Source organism: Falco peregrinus, chromosome 11, assembly GCF_023634155.1.
Source record: "Falco peregrinus isolate bFalPer1 chromosome 11, bFalPer1.pri, whole genome shotgun sequence".
Lineage (NCBI taxonomy): Eukaryota > Metazoa > Chordata > Aves > Falconiformes > Falconidae > Falco > Falco peregrinus.
This window is the reverse complement of record NC_073731.1, coordinates 23,983,033-23,996,298: the sequence shown is the minus strand read 5'-3', so window position 1 is coordinate 23,996,298 and position 13,266 is coordinate 23,983,033. Positions and strand designations below refer to the sequence as shown.

At 37.3% G+C, this 13,266-nt stretch overlaps 1 protein-coding gene across 33 annotated transcripts in view; it reads left to right on the top strand.

The window, feature by feature from the left end:
* Positions 1-13,266, top strand: part of ESRRG (estrogen related receptor gamma) — a 406,664-nt gene that overhangs the window by 352,143 nt on the left and 41,255 nt on the right. For all 33 annotated transcript variants that reach the window (XM_055816313.1, XM_027788550.2, XM_055816307.1 and 30 more), the window contains 2 exons: positions 1,292-1,402; positions 5,882-6,043. In XM_055816313.1, coding sequence (XP_055672288.1) covers positions 1,292-1,402; positions 5,882-6,043 — 273 coding nt within the window. The remainder of the gene's footprint in view (positions 1-1,291; positions 1,403-5,881; positions 6,044-13,266) is intronic.

Here is a 13,266-nt window from a genome sequence, read left to right as displayed (position 1 = left end):
CCAAAACCCAACCAATCCTCTCTGGTTTTTGAGGATGAAAGAGGACTGACAGATGTTTCCTGGTAACTAGACTGTGCTACTGGTGCAGGTCCATGGGCAGCGCGTGAGCTCTGTGCTATATTCTTGCTGTGCACATAAACTGTAACTTCTTTGGTGGTGGCTTCTCTGCTGTCCAGAAGCCAGTTCTGGAGGTATTTCCTGCAAGGGAGAGACCAGGGAGATGGGAAGTAGTAGAGTAGGGCACAATAATGGCAATAGAAAAGATAAATAGAAGGAGAAGAGCTAAAATAGACAATGAAAAGAAAAGTGATAAAGTGAGCTGTGCTTTATTACATCGCTCACAGGAATCATTGATATGTAATGTGTCCTTGCATTCTTGTCTAGTTAAATCCATGTCATCAGGGACAAATTTTACACTTGGTATTACTTGTCCTGTTGCCCTGCATATGTGCCAAGTTTTTCAACTTCAGTGTTATGTTACTACTTGGTTATACTGACATTCATCCTGGTTGTCTGGAAATCTGCCTGGGTGACTCAGAAGGAAATAAAAATACTTCATTGTTTTATAGGACCTGTTTTCCCCCCTCCTTTTTTCATTTTGTCCATGAAAGCAGCTATAGCTTGTTTCAGGAAGGTAAACTCCTGTATCTCTGTACAAAACAGATAGCAGAATGCTTTACTGGAGCAATGAAAATATGGGTGTAGAACACAAATGTTAATTCAACATTGATGACACTTAAATGCACAGCCATACAATTTCTTTCAAAACCTCATGAGCCATTTCAGGGCTCTAAGCCCCATATATGTTCTTATTTTTCTAAGGATACTTATATCCTCTGACCGTGTTAATCCATGTTAATTAAAAGTACTGGTTTTGACTATCTCAACTACATACAGCAGTCATTGTTTCTAAACTTCTTGTCCTTTGTACTTCTCCGCTCGTAACGTTAGCCTTGTGTATCCGTGATGGTTATTACAGCTTTGAACTTTGGCTTCTGGCAGAGACTACTTACGATCAGACTCTTTCAAATGGAAGCTGAACTTGTTAGCTGTTTTTAATAATATGTAAAAAGGAACAAGTGGTTTTAAATGAACAGGAAATTATGTTGTGAAAGTTGGAATGGCTTGCAAATACTTGTAGCGCTGATTTCCCTTGCTTTCTAAAATCAATCTTTTTGAAATAAACATGCATTTTAAATAAATATTGGATGGTGCGAGATAGAAGATTGTTATTTGAAAGGCATACTCCTAATGTATTTAATTACAAGTTTGCTTATTTTTCCCAATACAGGTGTCCGCCTAGACAGAGTACGTGGTGGTCGCCAGAAGTACAAGCGCAGAATAGATGCAGAGAATAGCCCATACCTGAACCCTCAGCTAGTTCAGCCAGCAAAAAAGCCATGTGAGTACACCAGATAACACAAAATTTCTCTTTGAACACAAGGTATTGACTCCTAGCCCTGTTACTAAGCTCCTTCTGACTGGGACGAGGGTTTGGTCAGAAGATATTACGGTGAACACTGTATCCATTTATCTGTTAACATATTTTGTTTTAAATATGCTCATCTTTCTCAAGTGGAGTTGAACAAAGAATATTTTCACAGGTGGAAGTGTATAAAAGGATGGTTTATGCAGTGCAAATTTTACATTTACAGGTTATCTTTATTTTCAGTGGTACATAAAATGTTCATACTGTGATCATTAGTTCATTGAAGCTTCTAGTTTCAGATTTCACAAGAAGGTGATTTTTGTAGTTTTCACTAACTAAATGAGTTTGACTGCTCAACCTCCCAATGAAAATATATTAAGAGCCTCATTAATTTATATCTATAGATTAATACACTACCTAGCATTAGATTAAAATAGCAATATGCCACACTAATAACAAGCATAAATTGGTAGTTTGGGCTCTAGTACCCTCATGCATTTTTTTGCTTTGTTTTGTTATGTTTTAATAATGTCCTTGATTGTATCTCGCCAGACTGAAATTAAGAGAGAGAGAGAGAGAGAGAGCGAGAGATGATCATCTCATTGCTAAAATACAAGTTCCATCCTCTTTGCGATTAACTAAAAATAGTTAGGGGTTTTGCTTTGCAGCTTATATAAACTCAAGCAGCGACTGTACTAATTCCATGAAGTAAATTTAATAGCATTATAGCTGTAGTGCAAGAGGCTGGTGTATTACCCTGCAAAGGCGTACATGCTGTATCAAGCACTGTAAACTCATACGAATTCAAATGAGAATACACGCATCCAGTTGCTCCTGCCGAAAAGGTTAATTTGCTCCTAAAATAGAGAAAGAAGCCAGAGAAATAAGGAGGGCAGACTCTTCCTTTTCTCCTCTTTACGTCTGCCCCTGTGCCTCTGAGAACACATGTGTCAGTTTTAGGTTCTTGAAAATACCTGGCTGTATGGGAAATGAAATTTGTTTCCTTTCCTGTTCCCCAGTAGGGGACAGTGCTGTGTACAACACGTTTGAGCATATGGGGATCTGGAGAGCAAATAAACAGTCTTTGAACTGTAAGTGAAAGGGCATTTTAGCTGTGTCAAAGAAAAAACAGCCAGTTTTACATAAAATTAAGGCTTAAGTGAACATATGGCATAGTTTCCTTTTGCCTTTCCAAAAAACATTATGCTGATTATATTCCTTCAATTGTCCAATCTGGCATCTTCTACTCAGCCTCCATAAGCTGTCCCACTGTTCTGTAAATACAATCTAGGGCTGCACTAAGCAGATTTTGCACATTATAATAAAAACTTTCTGATAATACAATAAAATTTAATAAACTCTAATGCTTAATTTCATTAGAGGTTTAGTTTTCCTGGGTGCACAGATTGTCTGTTTTTCATTTACTTGATATTGTCATTGAGTAGAAATGTTGATAGCCTAGCATACCGAAAAATGCAAGACCAAAGAGGCAAAAAAAAAAATCCAACCCACAACCCCCAAGCCCTTTAATATGAACAGAGGTTGGTGCACAGAGGTGAAGCATAAGAATCTCTGTGTAAACCCAAGATTACTGCAAAGCAGTGCATTATGTTACCTTTAAGATGATAACTACACCAGTTTCTGTAAGCTCCATTTGTCTGAGATAAACTAACCTCCTTATAAATCATTACTCATTATCTAAGTGCCTCACTTCGTTTTCCTTAGCTCGTCTAATTACAAACATTTTTGTAACAAACATTTATAAAACTTAATTTTCAGATCCTGCCAGATAAGTGTCAAGACTCGAAACAGTTGAATCGGTTTTGTGTGGAAGTAGCCTGGGAGATTTTCTGGAGCCTGACTGATAGTTTGTGCATAACAGAGGCACAGGAATGAAAATTGGGTTCTATTGATTCTAATTAGGGAAACATTAAATAAGATTTACCTAGAAACAGCGCTCATGGCTATCCAATTTCCTGAGTGATGGAGCTTTCTGAGTACATTCAAAATTTTCCTATGGTCTGTACTAATGCATGCTCCATTACATGTAGCTTTTTCCCCCTATAGGGAAAGAACAGGTGTTTGGAGAATATTTCCTACACCTGCTTCTGGTCTCTGCTGTGTTGTCCAGCTTCACCATGGAATCCAATGGCCTGCCTGTAGATCTTGTTGATTGCAAAAATAAAAAGGATTTGAGATTTTGTGAATCCTGATCACAATGTACAATATTCCTGAATCATCTACAGAAAGCCATTGGTGAGGAACCTAATAAAAAAATGAAAGAGGTTTTTTGGCCATTCCTTCTGTTTGCAGGGGGAAAACCAGAACGTGAGGGTGTGAGTGCTTTTTAATTCATTTATCACTGGTTAAAAAACCAGAAAATTGAAGTCCTGATTTATTTGTCCTGCTTTTCAATACATGTAAAAATATTGGGATTTGGAAAGAAGCAATGTTATCTTTTCCCACTCAAAAAGATTGTTTTCTGTGTGAAATTAAACAGGATATGAAAAGATTGTTTCAAAAAGAAATTATGTGCAAAGGCTGTTTTTGAACGTAAGTTAAAACTACCATCTGTCATCTTTAAATAAGAATAGAATTCCTCATTAATCAGTTTGATAATCAGTAGAATATTGAGATCAAGAATTACTCAGTTGGCATAGTTCCTGCAGTTCATATAAAGCATGAATATATCCCCTTGTAATAAAACATACTTGATGTGATGGTTTCCAGTTGGCTCTTGCACTTATTTTATGAAGGGCTAACATACATCACAATTTCTGACACAGAAATTTGGAATAAGGCAAAAATTGTAGAGACAGTAGATCAGAATCAAGGAGTCTGTGCCACAAAAGAGCAGTAAAGTATCAGAAATCTGAATCAAGTGAGTATTTTATGGAAATCTGTCATGGGCTGGTAGGGAGCCTTTCTGGTACTCCTGGGCAAGTCACATCCCCATCAGCTTCCATTGCAGCTCCCCCACAGGGGGACAGTGTGGTCCATCCTGTGACTTATATGTGGAAGGGGAAAATGGTACTAATTCTGGCAGTTTTATTTGCAGTTGGGAAACACTTTGCACCTTCTTGCAGTGGAATCCCCTTTATATCAAGCCCCATAACTCTTTATCCTAATGAGGGGAACAGATTTTTGTAAATTCACCAAAGGGTGCCATTTGGGCTTTAAATTCTGGTGGTGCATTTGAGGTCACAAGGTTTACCTACCATGAAAAGTAAAATGTAAATATATTGAGAACTATATTAATGTATCCTGTATTAGGAGGCTTAATGAATTAGTTGTTTTCCCATTTTTCACTTCTGCCTTCTCAGAGTAACAAATCATGTTCCTGTATAGAGATGAGATACTTCCATTGTGCCTCCACATGGATGTAATGTTCATTTTATGTTTATCCTACTTAGGGAATATAAAATAGCAACACTGTATTGTACATATTCCAGGCTTTTCTACACTTTTTTTTTTCTCTTCACTTTTCCTTATAACTTAACTGATTATTCCAAATAGATTTCACAAGTCATCTGGATGAAAAAGTTAATATTAAACACATGAATGAGAAAGCTATATAGATAAAAATAACCAGTGTGTGAATACGATAAAGTATCATTCGTTGCACAAAAACAGTTTTCTGAGATAGAGTCTGCATCTATTGACACTTTCCTTAGTATTACACTCTTTATTCTCATTGATTTTAATACTATTCCTAGCTGGAAATGAGAGGAGGTCATTATTTTTATACTTAAAGAAGCTAATCTTATACATGATTCTGAATTTGTGTGTTTCACTGAAAAGCAAATACAAGACAACACCCCACTTTTTTTACAGCATGGGCCCCAAGGAGTACAGGCAGGATACCCATAATGTAAGATATGTGGGATAATGAGCACTGAGAAAGTCCTGAGACTATTTTTGTGACAACAGTGACATCTAAAATAAAGAACAGTAGCTGGAATCAATAGCAGAAGTCAAAGATTTCATTGACTGACTAATTGCTTGTGGTAGTTCCTTGCTCAAAAAATACACCTGCTATTGGGGACAAGGCAGGGGTTGCAGGTAAGCAAAGGAAGGCAAAACTTTTCTATTTGTACAGTCCAAAATACATCATAATGAATGAATTTTTTTCTACAGTGTTTATATTCCAGTTTTAGAGAGGTGATCATGTGTGTATTCCTACATTCCATTAAATTTACTGTCTTAAAAGCATACATGTCTAGCTTGATAAACATTGTTGTCTAGCTTGATAAACATTGTTAACGGATCAGATTTGTTTGTGCTGTAACCACTTGTAGAAGCCAATGAAGCTGCAATAGGGTTTAATTAGGTCTACTATCTTAAGACAAATTCTTAAGAAAAATTCTTGTACACTTTGAAATATGAGCCATGTGTTTGAAAAGTAGAATGATGCTACTGGTGATCTTGTACTGTTCTGGACCATTTTTACAGATAACAAGATTGTCTCCCATTTGCTCGTGGCTGAACCAGAGAAGATCTATGCTATGCCTGACCCCACTGTTCCAGACAGTGACATCAAAGCACTTACCACTCTTTGTGACCTGGCAGACAGAGAACTGGTGGTGATCATTGGATGGGCTAAGCATATTCCAGGTACATACAGTATTTATTGCAAATAGATGACATGCAGAAATCATTGCATGGCTTCTTCTGTTCTGGTAAAAAATACAATTTGTTCTCTCACTACAAGGCATAAAGTTTTCTTATGGCTCCAGATTATTCACAAAGGACATAGGTTAGATGATAATATATCTTACCTTGGAAATAGTGGTATTGTTGCTATGACTGTTACTGTGTTAATAAGTTTTACATGCTGCTTAGTGAATGAATTTGTTTCATGTATTATTAAGATGAACATACCTTGCTATCTACAGCATTAGCCTGGTAGTGTAAGTCCTCCCTTCTGTACTCATCTGATTCAGCGGCAGCTGAATGTAAGTCTGGTTCCTCTATTACATAAATGCAGCACTATCTTATACTGACCACAGGAGGTGCAAAAATTCAGTTATATTTTGGCATGGCACAGAGGAATTGTTCTCTTCATTGAGTGAACCAGTGTGAGAACTGAATTGTACCAGCAATTCAGTAGAAAGAACTAAATTGTACCAAAAGATCTCTTCTTACAGCTTAGTAGTTCCTTGTTCTGCGTGACATGGATTGCGGTCTACACCATATAAATGTGTTCATATTATAAAAGCTGACGCACTCTTGTTAGCAAAAAAAGTGGGGGTCAGCAAAAGTGGTTTCTCAGAACATTAGTGACTTGTTCAGATAACATTTCCGCCCAGCGCTGAGGTATTTGTCCTCACTCTGTGAGCTAGCAGACAAACTTAGAGAGAGTCTCCAGGGTTCTCAGTCTGTCACCTTTCACAAATGGTAAAGTCATACAAAAAAGGTCAGCTTTTTTTCTTCTTTCTTAAGGTATTTTTCTAGTCCAGCAGATGAATGAGCATGTTGGTGTGTTTTCATCAGCTCCAGCTCATTTGTTTTCTAATTTTGATAGTGGAACCTTACTGAGCATAAGAACAGATAACCTTTAATTTCTCTGAGTAATACATCACCTTTGTTTTAGATGTGATTTTGGGATATCTTTTAGTAGAATGAACAGTCCAGTCAGTTGTTTGTTGATCAAAGTTAAATATATTCCATTTCTAGTATCAACAAAAATTGCAAAGAAATAGAAAGAGTCGTCTTGGTTTTTTTTCCCTTGTGCACAAGGCTTCAGTTCTACTGGGACATGCTTCTGGATCATCTTTGATAAATATGAACGCTAACAAAGAATAATAATAATAAAATAATTTGTACATTTATGGAGCATTATTTTGCTTCAGATGAGAGACAACAACCTACAGACTAAAATAGTGAGTATGTGAGGTGTTTGAAATTGAGTCATTCTCTGCACCACAAATGGTCTATAAACAAGCTTTTGTATCACAAGCAATGTTTTTCTGGTACAGTTAACTTATTTCTGTCTCCTTAAACTAGTTTGTCTTTATGCTTTGAATGCTACAGTAATTTCTTTAATCAAATTGATGGAAGTCCCTTTCCCAGCCCACACTGAAACCAATTTATTGGTCATGATACGCCAGCTATGTTGCTAACAGTCGTAACGAACTGTCAGGCAATATTGCAGTGAAGCTAATTTGAAGTCATTAGGTGTGCAGCGTTCAGGCAACAATTTGTTACAGTGGTTAGGAACACAGCTGACATTTCTGAATGGCTTTGTTCAGAGCAGTTCTAGATGAGCCCAAGCAAATTGTAAACTAATTTAAACATCACTCTATATTATAGTAGCTACTTTGTCTTACACTGGTTGCTAATAAAGCACCCCAAATTAAGTCAAAAGGAGTTAAGTAGGTGAGTTTGAGTTTCATCTTTGGAAGATACCTGGATCACTTTAACCAAAACAGAGTAGCTCTCAAAGAAGTCAAGTCATGCTTCTTAGTAGTTGCAGAGGAACTTTTATCAGTTTGATTTGTGAATCATGTTGTGTACCTTTGATTTGGCTGGAGGGATAGGAAGAGCAGAGCGATGAGACTGAGCAGCCTTTAAAATGATGGCTTTGGTTAGCATGGGAAAGGTATTGGATGCTGTAAACTGGCCTTGAAAATTTAGAGTCTGCGATCTGAACCAGTAAAGGAACATTCCTGCCATGAGGCAGTCTTTTATACAAGGTAAACTCCAAAACACACCTGCCGTGGTAAAGCCACACTAAGGTAAGTTTACTCACCTGGCTGTGTTTAGGAGTGAGAAGAAAACCCCTAACCAAACCAGGAAATAGAGACAATCTTTTTATAAGCCTTCTGGTAACAGAGGGCATTGATAAAATCTGTGCTTATTGTCAGGCATTTGATCACAAAAAACAAAATGCAAAAGGGCTTGACATGCTAAAGGGCAAATGAGATGAGCTTTCCTATCTTGGTTTTGAATGATGGAGTATTGCTGAACTTGGACTGCCTACGCTCAGCTGATGTCTGGCACAAAACAGCTTGGTGAAGAGCCTGGATTGGTGCTAGCCGACTGTTTTCTAAGCTAACAAATGTTACTGTAGGCAGAAACATAACAGAATTGGAAAAAGGATGAGTTAGAAAAAGGGTGCAAATTGCATAAAAGTTCAGTGTAGCTTAGCGGACTAAGTAAATCCTCGGTGTAAATCTCTTGGAATCGATTAATTATACCAGTAGTGAATTTGTGCCTAGCACAGCAAAGCAGCAATCAGCAAATCTTTCTTTTCTATAGTGATTTCTTAAGGTTCAGTATAATTAAAGGCCCTTATATATTAGGTGCTTAATAACTAATAAAGATCTTGCCTGTAAAGTGTTGCAATTCAAAGTTAAATTTGTCTTTGTGGAAGAAACCAAAATAATGTTTTGGCTATTCTGACAGTCTTTTAATGAAATTATCTATAAAAAGGTAACAATGCAATAAGCATTCTGCCCTGGCCAACCATTTCCCACTGCAGTCATAGATTAAAAAATGTTTTCAAATTATATAAAGTTCAGTTGCTTTTATAAATTCATTAGTATTTTTGTGCTATTGGAAATATTTCAATAGTTGCTTTTATTGAACAAAAAGTCTATGCCGTCTACAAAAGGAAATATTGAAAGAAAAATATATATGGAAAGCCTTTATCAGTAAATAGAATTAGTCTCCTTGCATTTATAAATCAAATAAATGGAAAGTGTGTTGTTATGAAACATGACCATGTCTTATCTGAAGAAGAAAAAGATCACAATGGCATTAGGAAATGCTTGACTTTAGTTAGAGGAGCGTAAGGGCACAAGAACAGATGATGGTGCCCTAATAGCCCTTTTTAAGAATGACAGGGCCCCGCCATTAGCATTCTTTTATATCCTTGGAAATTGCTCATGCCTCGCTTTTCTGGTTCCTATCTGCCTGACTCTTTTTTATTTCTCTTTCAATTTCATCCGCGCTCGGATAAGCGCATGCTAACACAATATGATTGAGCTGTAAAATGGAACGCTGTCGCCTCTAATCTCTTTTATGTAGATATGGAGGTACTTCCACACTCCACTTCATTCTCTCTCCATTGTTGGCCTTTTAGAATGTGTTGCCGAGTAATGGAGGCTCAGTCAAATATTAGAGCTAGGTTTCACAGGGTGTGATAAGAAGATTATCAACCCAGCAGTCAGATCTATTGTTGTTCTTTGTGTCAGATTAAAATATTCCGATGTACTGTAACTTCGTTAGTAAAATACTGAAGGTGCTTAGGGAGAGGCCAAACCCTGTTTTGTCTCCTGCCTGATGAGACAAAACCCCAATTAACTGACCTAAATAAGTTCTAAATAAATTTGTGAAGCCCCCTCAAGAGTTTTCTATTTTATTTCTCTTTTAAATAAGAGAGCCCTGCTTAAATCAGTGTTTATTGGTGATGGAGTTTCCTATCCTTTGCATTTTATTTTGGGCAGATTCCATTTTGTATTGGTTGCATTATATTTATTAAACTCTTTTCCAGTACGAGGTGGAATTCTGCTGATACCTAGTCACAGAATCAGAGTCGTTTAGGCACAATTGCTGTAATGTAACTATCTCATTGACATTCAGCAAAAATGTGCAATGTTCTTTCATATTAAGTGGAGGCAGCAAACATTAAGCTCTTAAAAATGTGCATAACAGGAAGCTGAAGACAAAATGTTCTCTAAAGAATTTGCATGCATGAAAAAACATCATCCAGACCATAGAAATCAACTTTTTGCACTTAAAATGAAAAATTTGTTTGGAAACAGTAAATCAGACTAATACATCAAAAATAACTAGTTACATTATTTAGTAAAATAAGCCTGCTTGTCTTTGGCTGTGTCTCCGTTTTGCTAGCAGCAACTGTCTTCAAGAAAGGGAATAGTTAGAAATTGATACCACCACTAGTGCTAGTACTGTTTTTTTTTAAAAAAAAACAAGCATGATTTGAAGGCACCAATCCAAGAATGTTTTGAATATTTTAGTGTTAATGTTTTATGAAACATTATTGTTCCTGCATACTCTTTGTGGAGGACAATATTTAAGCTTTCCTTTCCAAAGCAGCTCTCAGGGGTGTAGTTTAACATTCTAATACTGTACAAGAACGTGATTTGCTGCAGAGCTGTCATTTCTAAAACGCCCTTTTCTCATCATCTGTCTCAGAAATACCACCCCGCATAGGTAAAAGTACAGAGAAAAAGTTGACCGTAATCAGTTTTGGAAAGCTGCTGTTCAAGAAGCCATAAGAGCGTACATATATGGTATGTCCATGTAGATAGGAATTAGGTATATATGTACCTGTTCTCATGCATGTAGTTGTCTATGTTTTCTACATCTTAGTGGACATACAGCATGTGTTTAAATGACAGAGAAAAAATTCTTCGTGGTAGTATTCATGTCAGTAGGTCTTTGAAGATGGACTGAAGTCATATGTTGCAACTACCTGTTGTGTATAATCACATACGTTGTAGCTACAGCCAGCATCCTGTTCATGACCAAATCCTTCTCTGGATTGTTATCCCCCTTTGCAAGGGGAGTAGATGTCTTCCTGTATGTCTGTACCGTGCCGCTTGCTGCTGTAAAATTTGTTGTTTCTGCTGAGCTTGAGGCCTTCTCTAGTCTCTTACGCTGCTGGCTGAATTCAGGACCATTTCAGACAACATGAGGGTTCCTGCAGCTATCTTAGAGCCCCCTGTCACAGGGTGCCTGTCACTCCACAGGCAGGTGGACCTGTAAATGTGGTGTTTACTGCTCATGTAAGTAACATGGCATGGGGTGTGCATTGCGCTGTGCTAAGAGGTTTGTAGTAATAATAACTTGAGCCTCCTGGGGAATCAGGGCGTCCTGCCTTTTATCAGTGTGCTATCTTGGACACTTCGCAAGCTCTCTTTGCCTTCTGGTTATCAAAAGCCTGCTATCTGCTCTTCTTTTAACTCCTTCTACAAACACGCACTTAATTAGGGAAATCAGACATGCTCTTCCTATGATGGAAATGTTCTTGAACGCACAGCTTGTGGGACATACATGATTTGAGGCAGACCATTCCCTGGGTCTTACAAGTTCCAGCCAAAAGGTTTCTCAAAAACTACTGACTTCCTTGGCCTCAGTCACTAAATGGTACGATACGGGAAATCAGCAACTGACTGTTGGTTTTATTTTTGAGCATTAGCATGGATGGACCCGACACTGCCAGTGTTTAGATCACAGTGTTGATTCCAGCTTCTGTGAGTAGAAGTGTGCCTGAAATGCCAGCAGTTCATCTGTCTGTCATTTGAAGTGCTAGGAATGGTGGCATTTTGTACTACTTCTCATTTTTTGAAAATAGTATGACAGAGAAGGTTAGCTGGATTTTGCAAGGCAGGGAGGAAGAGGTAGGATTTCCAAGATAATGCATGGATAAACACGTCCACAGTCTCTCAGCATTTTCAGAACAAAACAGGGACCTGCCATGTGGTAAAAGGTCTGTTTATTTTAAAATTATTTAATATATCCATGTGAGATATGATGGCAGACTGTTCTTGATGGATCTGTTACTGAAGTCAGTGGCAAAACTTGAGCTGATTTCAGTACAAAAATGTAGACTTTATGTGCAGCTAGAGATGTCTGCTAATCAGAACAGACTGGTTCCAGTTCAGAGGTGAGGAGGTTTCTAGTACTGGTAGACACAGATGTCCTGGGGTAAAAAGAGCACTTAAGTTTCCGGGATAGTAACTTCTGGCATTTTTTACTAGCTTTAAATTAACTGAGGGGAAAAGCAGAATATAATCCCAGGCATGTAAACATCTTGATCACGTGTTAATTATACTTGAATATAAAATAAATGTACAGTAAGACTCTGAAAAAAAAGCACCTGGAAATCTTGCTAGTTTTGACTTTAAAATCCCTGGCCATTTGTTGAAAAAACTTGTTTAAGATTAATCAGCACCCAAAGCAAAACAAAACCAAAAAATGGAATTAACAGGTAGCAAAAGAACTTGGCTAAATTCTTATGTTTTGGTTTCAAAAAATATAAATCCTCCATTAACATCCCCTTCTCTGAAGATTAGAATTAAACATTGAGTTTATGTCTCTATTAAGTTCACCTGTCATTCATGTACAAGTACTTGCCTCTTCCTTCCAAGTGACCATCTCCTGTTTTGGTTTGGTTTTTTGTTTTTTAAACAGTTCTCTCCCTCCGCCCATGCCCCCAACATACACACTACACTGTCTGGCTGTTGCACTTTTTTTTTTTTTTTTTTCCTAGTGTCCCCCTTTATCTGCCTCAACCAATCTCCAAATGAATGCATGTCTATCATGGCCTTAGCTTTGACACTCTGGATATATTGATTAATAGTTGCCCTAAGCTCCTTTTAGCAAATCAAATTTTCACTTTTAGCAAGGATTTCGCCTCTGATTTATTCAGCAAAGTGAAATGCACTAAATTGACTTTGACATTCAGGGAAAATGGCTGAAAAACAAAGAGGGGAGGAAAGAGATATAAATTGTGTGGCAGCTGGAGACTTCAAGCATAAAAGAGGCAGTTTTCTATAGAATATCGCTGGTTAATTTGGAAACACGCATTTAAACAGGAGTGGAAATTATTTTCTTAAAATTAGATGTTTTTTAGACTAAGGATCTGGGATATAATAGGGTTTACTTAGCAAAATGCAATATATTCAACCCAAATTCATCACTTGCTAATCATGGTGCAAGTGTGGGATCCACTTTTGTTGCCACTAATAATTATTATGTTAAACGAGAGACAAAGAGGTTTCTGAGTAGTTTTATAATGAGGTGCTAAATTGGTAAATATCTTCCTACCATTGCATTATGTTGTTCACTCCTGTGGCCCTTTAAAA